A 12,890-nucleotide genomic window follows, 5' to 3' on the forward strand; every position below is an offset into this window, starting at 1 on the left:
GTCCAGCAGTCTGTTCACCCAGTGGCCAACCAGGTGCCTCTAGGAAGCCCACACACAACTCAAAACAGAGAAATAGAAAAGCCTATGGTTTTTGTACAGTATATGATTTTGAAAGGCTGAAATTTGCAAAACCTTCACCCAGAGGCTGTTATTCTTATGAAAGCACCATGAGGTTATGCTTCTTCTTTGAAACCCCTTTAACCATAAACCCCAGATGTCCAGAGGTTGTCTGTATACCAAACACAGGCATCGAGGGAAAGGCATTCTGCACATGCTCAGAAACACAGGACCTCAGACTTGAAAAGGCTGAACCCCAGCAAACCTCAGATATTGTCGAAAGCTTTCACGGTCAGAGTTCATTGGTACTTGTAGGTTATCCGGGCTGTGTAACCGTGGTCTTGGAATTTTCTTTCCTGACATTTCGCCAGCAGCTGTGGCAGGCAGCTGCAAGACCACGGTTACACAGCCCGGATAACCTACAAGAACCAAACCTTGGATGCTTGCAAATGAGACACACAACCGCATCACAAGTTATCAAAAGCACGTCGAGAGAAACAGCAGCCTTTATTCAGGACATACCTACAAGAGAGCAGAGAACAAAACAAATAGCGCCAAACTTGAATCGCCAATAAAGATTGAGGAGGAGGAGAGAAGAGGAGGGGGGTTATAAAGACTGGACCCGCCTGTGCCCTCCGGGAGACGGGTTGAACGCTGGGGGCTCTCTTGCCTGCTTTTGAGCAAACATTCCTCTCTTTTCCTCCTCTCTGGGAAAAAAAAAATATGGAGTTAATTATCATACGTCTATGTCAGCTTCAGGAAGGGGACTGTACTTGGATAGCCCATAAGAGCCTTTCCAAAAGGGGGTGGGGGTGATGGAAAGGATCGGAGGAAATAAAAGTGCAGAGCAACGAGCAGCCGGATCACACAGCAGCAGCAGCAGCAGCAGCAGGAGCGACCGCTGGCCGTCGAGAGGAGCGCTGCTTAGCTGATGCGGCTCCCATTCATTGTGCCAGGGGATTGCAACGCGCGGCTCAACTCATATGGCCGGAAAGCCCAGCCGGGATTGGTCGAATTCCAGATCACGCTGGGCAAAAAAAGAGGCTTGATTTCCACCTTTGATTTAAGCGAACCCTCTTTGCAAGGACCGACCCACTGACGACCCAGAGGGAACCGCACGCTGTCTCTGCCCTTCTCCTTTTTCAGCTTGGGAAGGCGGCGGGGCGGGAGGGGGGAGGACTCGACCCCAGATTTAAAGGGCCCGCGGCAAGTCAGCGACAACAACAGAAGCCCGCGAAGCAGCCGGCCCCTGCCTCCGCGAGCGAAGAGCCCGGGCGAGAGGCCGGCAGGCAGCAAGGGCTCCGTCGGCTGGATTTCCCTCCTCCCCCGCACCCCCCCAATCCGCTCCCAGCCGCTGTCCGGAAGGGCCACCCTCCCCGCACGATGCAGAATTACAAATACGACAAAGCGATCGCCCCCGAGAGCAAGAACGGGGGCAGCCCTGCCCTGAACAATAACCCCACCAAGAGCAACAGCAAGAAAGTGTTGCTGGTTTGCCTCGACCTCTGCTGCCTCTTCATGGGTGAGATTTGCAACCGGCCCGACTCTCCCCCCCCCCTCTCCCCCCTCGACTTAATCCACTTTCTTCGGAGGCCGCGGGTCTGCTTTTGGGGGCGCCGCACGAACCTTTCCGCTCTCCGCAGCCTCCTCCTGCCCAAACTAACCCCTCTCGCCCTCCGCGGCCCCCCCCCGCCTGAAAACTTTGGTCGCGCTCTCTCGCCCGCTCGGCTTTCCTGCTTTCTCTAAACTTCGGCGACGGGCCGGCGCTGGCTGCCTTTCGCCTGCTCTGTTTTCATGGGTTATACCAAAGAATAAAAGGACCGGGGGGGGGGGAGAGGGAGACCACAACTTTCCGCTGCTGGTGTGGAGGGCTCAAGCAACGATGCCTATGGAATTTTGTAACACATATAAATTTTTTAACAATGTTACCTATTAGTTTTTATTTTTTATTGTTTATGTTATTGTTAAACTTGGTGATTATTAATTTTGGAAAAATAATAAAAGAAATTTATTTAAAGAAAAAAAAAAGCCACGATGCCTAGGGTACGTGTGGATCACGGCCGACCTCCTCGACCCGGGACGCTCCCCGCGGCCAGGCGTCGCGAGCGCCAAGGAAGAGTTCAAAGCACCCGGCGCAATCGCAGAGGCCGGTGGAAACCCCTGGCCCTTCTGGGGGCGATCCAACCCAAACGGGTGTCCCCGCCGGCAGCCCAGGCGCGACTGTCAACACCGCATCTCCCGTCCGGCTGAGCTCTTCAGCAGCAGCCGGCCCGAACAGGCGTGCTTTTCATCTGGCTGAAGAATAGGTTGGGGGAGGTTAGTTTGTATGGGGTAGGGAGAGAAGTAGAGAAAGGCTGTTTATGCACGGGAGGTTTTGCCTCGGATTTTCCGCTGTCTACTAGATGCATGAGACGACAAGAGTCACTGGAAAAGCTAGGGAAAGTGGAGGGCGGCAGGAAAAGAGGAAGACCCCACAAGAGAGGGACGGACTCAATAAAGGAAGCCACAGCCCTCAGTTTGCAAGATCTGAGCAAGGCTGTCTAAAGACAGGACATTTGGGAGGACTTTCATTCATAGGGTCGCCATGAGTCGGAAGCGACTTGACGGCACTTAACACACACACACACACACACACACACACACACACACACACACACACACACACACACACACACTAGATGCACCTTTCCCCCATCCGGATTCAGCATGGGGACTTGTTTTTGAGTTTGGAGAACCTGGGTGGGCTAAATCTGCATCCAGGCAGCGGCAAATCCAAGGCAAAACCTCCCCTGCATAAATGGCCAAAAAAGTTGGTGTGCGTTTTTAAAACGTCAGAGGAGGGAAGCGACCCCAAGGAAAAGAGGCTGTTGCTGCAGTGGTAGTGTAGCTGCGGGGATGCCTCAGACTGATTTGTGATGGAAAACTTTTTTGGCTGCTCCCAAAAAAAAAAAAAAGTTTGGAAGAAGAGTTTGGCCCTAGAGTCAGTCTGCTCCATTCTGTGGACCACCCGTCTGAAAGGAGAAGGGGGTGGCTATGGTAGATGTAGCTGATAGGCTTGGAATTTCCACACGCTAGCCTAGAGCACATTGGATCTGGTGACTGTTTTAGGGAGTTCCTTGGAATTGTGGTTTGGGAAAAGACACTTTAAAATCCAATTAAACACAACTTGACAGCTCAGACTGTATAGAAAGAAAAAATAAGTTCTGTGTGGTGGTGTAGGGTTGTCACTTGTTTCCCAGCAAGTCTCCTGTGCCTTGTCAGGATCAGCTGTGTATCAGGCAGCAGCTCAACAAAAGAATAGTTTCCCATCACTGCATTTCTGTGCCTGAAAAAGTCTCACCGTAGCATTTCTACCTGGCTGTAGTCTCTCACACAGGAGCCCAGGCAGGAAAAATCAGGTAGCAATTGTACTGTAGTGCTATGACTGGCTCATTGAGCCTATGGGCTTTTATGGGTAACAGGCCACATGGAGTGTCCTGAAGATGTGATGGGCATAGACAAGCTTGGATTGAGCAGCAAAGTAGCAGCGAGTGATCTCTAGAAATCCTCTCCACTGCTGGCAGACTTTTACTTGCTTTAGGAGCACTGCAATGGATTAACAAGGTGCTCTCTCAGAAAAGTCTCTTTCTTATTTCAGGCTATTGATGTTCCAAAGAACTTTACAAAATAGATGACTGTCGTGGGGTCTTTTTCAGAACCTCTTAATAGAGATGACAGTTGTTCATTTAAACAGACAACTTTAGGGAAGGGGACGGATTGAGAGATGCCTATGAGATATCTCACTAAACTGCTTACTTTGAAGTAGTTCTGAGGACACTAATGGGTTTACTCTGAGATCTTCTGAGTATAATGGCTGGAACATTTTCTTCACTTGAAGGGTTATGTCTTTCAGGGAAACTGAAATAAGCTGCCCTAGTGTGCATTTCCCAGTCAGGATAAAACCAATTTCACACATTGTATAGTAAGAATCCCAGGTTTACCACTGTGTATACACAACAGGGAACTGTAGCCAGCAAGTGAGTCTTCATGACACTGGTGTCACATTCCAAATTTACATTTCCTGGAATGCACTTAAAAACACAATGTGTGCAACAGTTCAGCCATGGTATTAGGAGACTACAGAAAATAATCCCAGCATGTTGCTGATGCGACTTGAGAATCTGGCTTGGTCAAGATCACTTAAACTGCTTGCTGCTGCCCAGTTTCTCATCGTATTATATATACGATAACATCATGTGCTAATCAAATTAAATCCTAAGAATAAAATGCTAATATCCGGGCAAACTCTTGTGTGTATAGAATGAGATGCTGATTGAGATGCTACATTTTATACCATTGGTATGTGTGAGGCTTTATTCTGTGATGTGGACATCTTCTGATGTTACTGTGTTGTGCATCATATGATGACCAACACTTGTGATCTAGAACTGTAATCTCAAAAACAAACAAAAAAACCTCTATCTGATGCACATTTCTCACAAGAGGTGGGTAAAAATCCAATATATTTGCTAAGCAAATCCCTGTTAGTCAGTCCCTACGAGACATCATGTCAGTACGTGAGTGTTTGAATGTGTATGGTTTTAGGGGTTTACTGTTGGTGAAATTTTCCCATGAGCTTCAGAATCTACAATATAAACGCTGGGGGTGTGGAGTGGGTTGGGGAGGAGGAGGAGGAGTCTGCACTCTGCTGAATAGCAGAACAAATAAAAATAAAAGGGCCTGCCTTTGGTTTTCTTTATAAGAGGAATAATAGGGGTAAGCTTATCCAGCAGAGACAGATTATGTGGTCTTCTTAGAAAGATAAACAAACGAAGAGTTTGGAGAGAAAACAATCAAATTCAATGTCTGGAATTGTTTTGCTCCACTTTAATCGAGATGACCTATTACAGCGCAAAGTGCCGGCTCAGTTTTAGTAACAAAGTAAAGGACTTGATGGCAAAGTGAGGCTAGAGGGCACTGTGGTCTAGTGGACAAGGTGCAGTTCACCATACCTTCAAAAGGGCTTGGGTTCCAGTTCTGTTAACTGCTGGTTCTTGGGAGGGGGTTGGGTGATACAACCTAATACCAGGATTGGGCTACACCAGCTGTATGCTGTAAACAATAACGTTTGCCAGTCCCCTGGAACTAAAGCAGCAGTGCAATAGCAGCATCACAGAAGGAAAGTGGACAATCAGAAATATATGTCCAGGGAACAGTAAGCTGTGTCTGCTAGCTGAGGGGCATAATTTGCTGTTATCTACGGACAGCCTAAAATGTATAGCAATGTGTGGCCACATAACTTAAATACACTGTCGTAAGAAATATGAAGACTGTTCATATAAGTAAACCTATGATGAGATGCAAAGTGACACCCTAAAGCTAACACATTTGTTGTAAGAGGAGCTTTTCCTCTGAAGAATCGGTAGACTGGGGAAATACTAGAGAAGTACACACCTGCATACCCACATACCTGTTGACAATGACATTAGCAAGGTGGGAAGTACAGATAACAAGCCTTTGCTAGCTGGAGCATCTGAAGAAGTGGACTCTGGTTCACAAAGGTTTATGCTGGACTAATGTGTGGTTAGTCTTTAAGGTGCCACAAGTCTCTTGTTTATTTTGGAGTTATTCATGTGGCTACTGAAGTTTGTAAAGCTCTAATAATTGTGTTTTGTTACTTTAGGCTGCACTCTTATGCACACTTTTGTAGAAGAAAATCCAGTTGAAATCCGTGATGGCTGGATGTGCATAGAAGTGGGCTGTGGAATAATGTTAAATAAATAGGCCAGGAAGTTTCTCGTTTGCCTTAAAACAAATAAGAAAGCCCATCTCACTGTAAACCAGTTACAATGCAATCCTCTGCAGCGTTACTGTAGTCTAAGTCTATTGGTTTCATGCATAATGTTGCACTGTTGATCACTTAAAGTGCTATCACACATTTTGTCTCACTGTTGCATTCTAATGCAGCTGCCCATCTGGAGTATAAAGTCTAGCATGTGCATGTAGTGAAGCCCAGTATTTAATAAAGTTACAGAATCACAAAATGCCTTCTTGAGAATTGCTTACAGGTGGAAGAATGCAGCAGTTAAAAAAAGTTGTGTGTAATGTTCAACAGTCAGTTGTTACAGGCAAGCAAGAACAATCCACTAGCTTCCAAAACAGAACTGAATAATACAACAGCATGTGATTTTAATAAGCAGACACTGCCTTATTTAAACTGATTGTTTCTGCATAGAGCACATTTTTCTTCATACTGTTCGTTTGGTTTAATTGGGGGGTATTATTTATCTGGGCTCTATTACTAGTCATCAGTGTAAGAAGCAGAGAGAAATTATAGTTGTTGCTTCATATTCCCCCTTGCCAATGGGATTATGTAGGCAGAACTTCATTCGTGGCTGCCTGAAAGAGATGGAATACTTGAAAAGCACTATAAACATCTAGCTTACCTCTTGGGTCTAACTAGATTAAATTCCTCTGTTGATACCTGCCATATCAGCATTTGGGACAATGGCACCTCTCACATGTTAAATAATTCCATCCTAATTACAGAGAATCAGGTTTTGAGAAGTCTTCCACATGTTTGTGTACTAGCTGTGATTACTTTTCAGCCAGAGATATTTTGAACCCATCTCCCAGATACTAGTCCGGCATTCTTAACCACTAGACCACACGGGCTCTCTCATTGTGTAGGTCTGTTCATTCTAGATCCCAACATATTGTGGGTTAATAAGTGTAATTGAAATGATGCATGGCTTTTGAAGCCACAAATGCTTTTCAGGGAAGGAAAATGTGAGCTTGGTGGAGAAGATGAAACTTCACATAAAAAGAATTTTGTTTACAGCCAGTAATTCAATGGCTAGTAAGTAAAGGTGATTAAAATTCCTGTTGAGCCTGAGTGCCAATTTCTCGCCCCCTCCTAATTTCAAGCCAGGAATAATAATATTATGAGGGCATATGAGGTAAGGCTGGTAAAATATTTTGAATAGTAAATCTGCTCTTCTTTAACACAGCTAGATTATGTTTAAAAACTAAACTATCAGCCCTCTATGTTGACATAGAAAAATGGTTATAAAAACCAAAACCTGTGTTATTACTATTGTTCAGTACAGACTACCTGGAGCCAGTTAACAGCAGGAAAATGATCCCTGCAATTTCTTATGTCAGAAAGAATTATGTACAATTAGTACCTCAAAACTCCACCCTCTCCACTGCCCTTATCTAGTAACTGGTGTGAATAATTTCTGTTTTCTAACATTGTCTCCAATCATTAAGAAACCTGTTTTTTCTACTGATGAAAGAATGGCGGACTCTTTAAGTAACAAAGATGGGATTCAAGCTTTTAGTTAAGGATGAATTATGGGAACAAAGGCATTGTTAAACCAGTGGCCAAGGTATTGTGTGGCTTTCTGTTGCTTAAAGGTTGAATGGGCTTCATTTTTCAGCTTTTTGTTTCCTGCCGGGAACATCCTTTGTAATGTGATCTTGTTTACCCATTTAGATTAGGTTTGTTTACGTCCGTGAGAATATGAAGACTTAGGCCCGAAAGAAGTTGCTGCAAAGGCATCCGCCATCTAACTGTTGAGGAAGATAAACTTTATTCTTTCAAAGGTTTTGTTTTTATTTACATCCAGAGTGATGACACTAGGGTAGCCTCTATGTTTTTTGCACCTCTTTTTCATAAAGGGAATCAAGTATGTGCTTAAGGTCTGATGAAGCACTTTCACTGTTTGTGCATTTTAGGAGCATTTTAGGAATAATGCACTTTCAATCCACTTTCAATGCACTTTGCAGCAAAATCCATTTGCAAACGATCATTGAAGTGCATTGAACTGGATTGAAAGTGCATTATTTAGCATGTGTGAAAGTATCCAGTATTTGGACTGAAAAACAGGAGTAAGCTAAGCACGTCACAATTGCTGTCCAAGGCCAGCATGCAAGGCTCTTTTGCCCTCATTGCCAGCCAGTTAGACAACAGCAGCAAGCAAGAGATGCTGAACTGCAATCCTATGTGTGCTTACTAGAAAGAAGTCTCATTCTATCAGTAGCTTTACTGCTGTTTCATGTAAAACAAGTATATACCTAAATTCTGCGGACAGTAGGGTTGCCAGGTCCCTCTTTGCCACAGGCAGGAGGTTTTTGGGGTGGAGCCTGAGAAGGTCAGGGTTTAGGGAGAGGAGGGACTTCAATGCCATAGAGTCCAACTGCCAAAGCGGCCATTTTCTCCAGGTGAACTGATCTCTATCGGCTGGAGATCAGTTGTAATAGCAGGAGACCTCCAGCGAGTACCTGGAGGTTGGCAACCCTAGAGGTCAGGTATAGGAAGATAGTATTATAAAAGTGGTGATGCAGAATTGGCCTTCTGTTTGTAGCCCTACCTTATCATGAGACCGTATGCTGAGTCAGTTCATTGAGCCTTCACCCCACTATTATTCTGGTTTCACAGAAGCTCAAGTCTCAGACAGAGGTCTTGCCTACCTCTTCTACGCAAGATCCTTTCACCAGACATGCCAAGGTCTGCATCTGAAAACTTCTACATGCAAAGGAGATTTCTCTGTCGCTGAGACCTGGTATCCTTTCTGAAAACATACCTGTGACAAGAGCTTGATCCTTTTGCTTGTCAGGAGACAAATGATCAAATACAATGCAGGTGTCCTTCTACAATGCCAATGCAATCCTAAACAAAGTTGCTACCCTTCAAGGTCCATTGAAATCAAAGGGGTTAGAAGGGTGTAACTCTGTTTAGGATTGCACTTTGAGTGTAAAGGTAGTGAGTTTTCAAGCAGTCACCCAGTTAAGAAGGTCAATTATAAACAGGTACCTGCTTCTCCAACTCCAGAAGAGGCTTCAAGGCAAAAGAGGAAGAGAAGGAGACAGTGAGGTGGATGCTGATGAGCACCTAGCCCTGGCAGTCTGTGATTTAAGTCCTATCTAATCTTTTGACTTCCATATCTTCTCCCGTTGCCCTTGGCAGCCCCACTGCAAAATCAGTGACACATCAATTAACTTCTAGATAGGGCAGGAAGGGTTGCCAGCTCTGAGTTGGAAAATACCTGGAGATTTTGGAGGTGGAGATTGGGGAGGGAGGAGTTTGGAGCGGGAGGGACCTCAGCAGGATATAATGCCATAGAGTCCACCTTCCAAAGCAGCTATTTTTTTTCCAGGGGAACTGATCTTAGTCATCTGGGGATCAATTGTAATAGCGGGAGATCTCCAGGTGCCACCTAGAGGTTGGCAACCCTACCTCCCAGTTGTGTGCTGCTTGCAAGATGCATAACAGGATGGAGACAGTTGCTGTGGTTCCTTGGCATAATCTACAGCGAACCCTTTTCAGAGCATGTTACAGTGAAATGAATACAGTAAGGGCTCTTGCACAATATCTGTTTACTTCAGTGTAGATTGTCATAAAAGGAACTCTGTGCAGATCATCAATAGTCCTCTCCATACTTTAACATCTGAGTGTACATGGGGATGCTGTACTAGCTATAGAGTTAATCTAGAGTATTCTTGGTCACATAGACATGTGCCTTTGGGGTTAGAGTTCCAACTCGACTGTGTGTCAGTCTTGCTTTGATAAACAGAGTGAAGCATTGGCAGTAGCTGTCTAGGAACCTTACTGGGTTCATCTCTCCATTCTGCTTTCTGTCAGTGGGGACAGAAACCTTGAGATCTAAGGTTTATTATAACTTGGATCTTTCAATGTAGATGCTGAGCATACTTGGGAAATAGTTATTGGAGAGTAACGGAATTATGTGGTCCTTAGAAGTCCTATCTGTTTTTTCTTTGCCCTACTGCAGTCTGCTCACATGTTTTCCAACATGTCCTTTGCAACAGTGAATCCTAGAATTTATTTTTAAATGGCCACTCTGATTTGCAGGATGCCATATTCTGCACTGGATACCATGGAACTGCAGAATCGTCCCAAGCCCTGGGTTTCACTCAGGATATAAGTTTCCAGGATACTTGCAGCTGCTGTACACCATACCTGGCTGGCAACATGTCATAATTAGCGCTACTAATATCCCTAACCATTACTGTCAACAACATTTCCATTTCTGCTGAATGGGAGCATAATGGGGGAAGGCGGAAAGGGGTGGGAGGGAGGAATAGCCATGGAGTACAAACATGAAGTAAGATTTAATCATGAATCATTCAGTTTCACGTTAAGCTTACCATCTCTGAATCCCAAACCCTGCGTTGGTAAGGTTGCCATCTCCAAGAGCAAAATGCATCTTCCTTCAATAGCTTTGTGGCAGGAATAATGTCCAGTTGTGGGAATATCATCTATTTTCTTAGTACTATAGATTCTCGTTTTCTGGATGTAGAGTAGATTGCTGGGAGCCATAGTATCATCATATACCTAGCAAGTTAAAACAAGTTAAAGCAAAATTCATTGTTTCTGGTTCAAGACCTGGCATCCTTATTTGTGGAAAGTTTAGTATTTATTTATTTAAACCATTTCTATGCTGCATTTTGACCCAGCTTGGGGTCCCCAAGATGGCAAACATTTCAAAAATTAAAACAGCATTTAAAATAGAAACGTGTATATATATAAACACATAAAGACATAGACTCACAAACAGGGAGGAGGGCAGGGTTAGTGATGGAACACCAAACAAAACTTTAATGAATCTCCTTAATAGACACAGCCTGTAGATAGGCACACTGGTCCAAAGCAAAATCCCAAAACAAAAGCCATTTAATACCATTTATTTATACCAGCAAAAACAATACAAAACTGTGTGCAAGTTTTCAAGTTCTCCAGAACCCTTCACTGGATTGTGATGCGGAGGTAAGCAATGGCAAACTACCTCGGAACATCTGTTGACTTGAAAATAGGGTTGCCAACCTCCAGGTACTAGCTGGAAATCTCCTGCTATTACAACTGATTTCCAGCCAATAGAGATCAGTTCACCTGGAGAAAATGGCTGCTTTGGCAATTGAACTCTATGGCATTGAAGTCCCTCCCCTATACAAACCCTGCCCTCCTCAGGCTCCACACCAAAAACCTCCCATCAGTGGCAGAGGGATTTGGCAACCCTACCCTTCACCCATTTGGATATTAAACATTAACATAAGAAGAGTCTTGCTGTTTCAGACCAGTGATACATCTAGTCCAACATCCTGTGTCACAAAGTGACCAACAAGTTATTCTGGAGGTCCAAAAACATGTCATAGAGACCAAGGATTTCTCACGAAGTTGCCTCTTGGCACTGGTAGTTAGAAGTTTACTGCCTCTGATCATGGAGGTTCCCTTTAGTCATCATGGCTAGTAGTGGCTGACAGACCTATCCTCCATGAATTAAAGCCATCCGTGCTTGTGGCTTTGGCAGTGAATTCCACATTTGAATCGCTCATTGAGTAAATAAGTACTTCCTTTTGTATGTCCTGCATCTATTGGCCTATGAACTTAATTGGGTGCCCTTGAGTTCTAGGATTCATCTGTCTGTATGAACGTTTCCAGATGGATCCCACAGTTTCTATGAACCTTATATATAAATGGCATCACCACCTGAGGGCCTGAACTGCCGAGCTACTGCACTGTGCTGTAGACATGCTTTGATTTCCTTCTGTTTTTCTTAATACCCGGCCTATTTTGCAGTTTTCAGCATTTCAAATGTTCTCACAATGTGTAGATTCTTTTGCTGGTGGGAAACTTAAGTCTCTAAATCAGGCTTCTGTGTGTGAGGGTTTTGTTTTGACAGCTGTCAAAAGATATTGGAAAGGTATACCTTTCCCTTGATTAGTAGGTGATCCCACCAGTTACAAGTGTAAGGTCTCTAATTGGTAGAAGCAGCTTGTGAAATCACATGAATTTGTCACCACTTTAAAAAAAAAGCAGACAGGTGTGAAAATGGAGAGTTCAGTCACCTTTGCATGGATCTGGTTGGTGGTTTTGCGGCTCCAGTGAGAACAAAATTACTAACGACAACTTGCAATTAAAAAGAAAAAAAACCAAAAGAGATCGGATTCATCAGTCATGTTCCCAGGCTTGAGTTTCATAAAGCTTCTTAATTGAGTAAACCAGGTTGCTTTTGAAAAATGTGATTGGCTGGATATTAGATGGGTCAGTGAGAACTAGCCATGATAGCCAAAAGCAAAGTCTCCCTTCTCAGGAACTCCAATGTCAGGGACATTAACAAATGCTGAGGAGGGTATCAACATCATGGCCTTCTTGTAAAGCCTCACTATCTATTTGGTATTTGTCAGTCAAATACTTATGAGCTACATGAACCCCTTTACCCATCCCAGCGCGGATGTTCTTACAGTTTCTGCTTTTAATTTGGTTGGGGAAGCTGAATAAGGGCAAAAACGCATTGTTGCTTTAGCCTCCTTTAATCCCTGTTTCAGCCAGGATTCAGCCAGGATTGAACGCATGCGTTTCGCCAAATGTGCGTTCAATCCTGGCTGAATCCTGGTTGAAACAGGGTTTAAAGGAGGCTAAAGCGACCATGTGTTTTCACCCTAAATCGACTGGTAAGTTTTCTTACAAAATAAAAAGCTATGTATACACATTGTTAGTGATTTCTTCTCTCAGAATGTTTGAGCCCTGACCTGGATAGCCCAGGCTAGCCTGATCTTGTCAGATCTCAGAACCTAAGCAGGGTCAGCTCTGGTTAGTCATTGGATGGGAGACCACCAAGGAATACCAGGATCACTATGTAGAGGAAGGCAATGGCAAACCACCTCTTTTAGTCTCTTGCCAGAAAACCCGACTGGGTTGTCATAAGTTGGCTGCAACTTGATGGCACTTTACACACACACACATAGGGCCCTGACTACCATGAGGTTGTGGCGAATGCCACAAATGTATTATCATTGCATTAAAAGTTGCTACACAAAGAATGGTACTAATA

At 44.2% G+C, this 12,890-nt stretch overlaps 1 protein-coding gene across 1 annotated transcript in view; it reads left to right on the forward strand.

Moving 5' to 3' along the window:
• Positions 1 to 1,423: 1,423 nt before the first annotated feature.
• PLPP3 (phospholipid phosphatase 3) overlaps positions 1,424 to 12,890 on the forward strand; it is an 81,640-nt gene continuing 70,173 nt past the window's right edge. The window contains exon 1 of the mRNA XM_056845232.1: positions 1,424 to 1,579. Within this exon, the coding sequence (XP_056701210.1) occupies positions 1,441 to 1,579 (139 nt within the window). The 5' untranslated portion in view covers positions 1,424 to 1,440. The remainder of the gene's footprint in view (positions 1,580 to 12,890) is intronic.

The sequence above is a fragment of the Euleptes europaea genome, chromosome 2, assembly GCF_029931775.1.
Source record: "Euleptes europaea isolate rEulEur1 chromosome 2, rEulEur1.hap1, whole genome shotgun sequence".
NCBI classification, from domain to species: Eukaryota; Metazoa; Chordata; class Lepidosauria; order Squamata; family Sphaerodactylidae; genus Euleptes; species Euleptes europaea.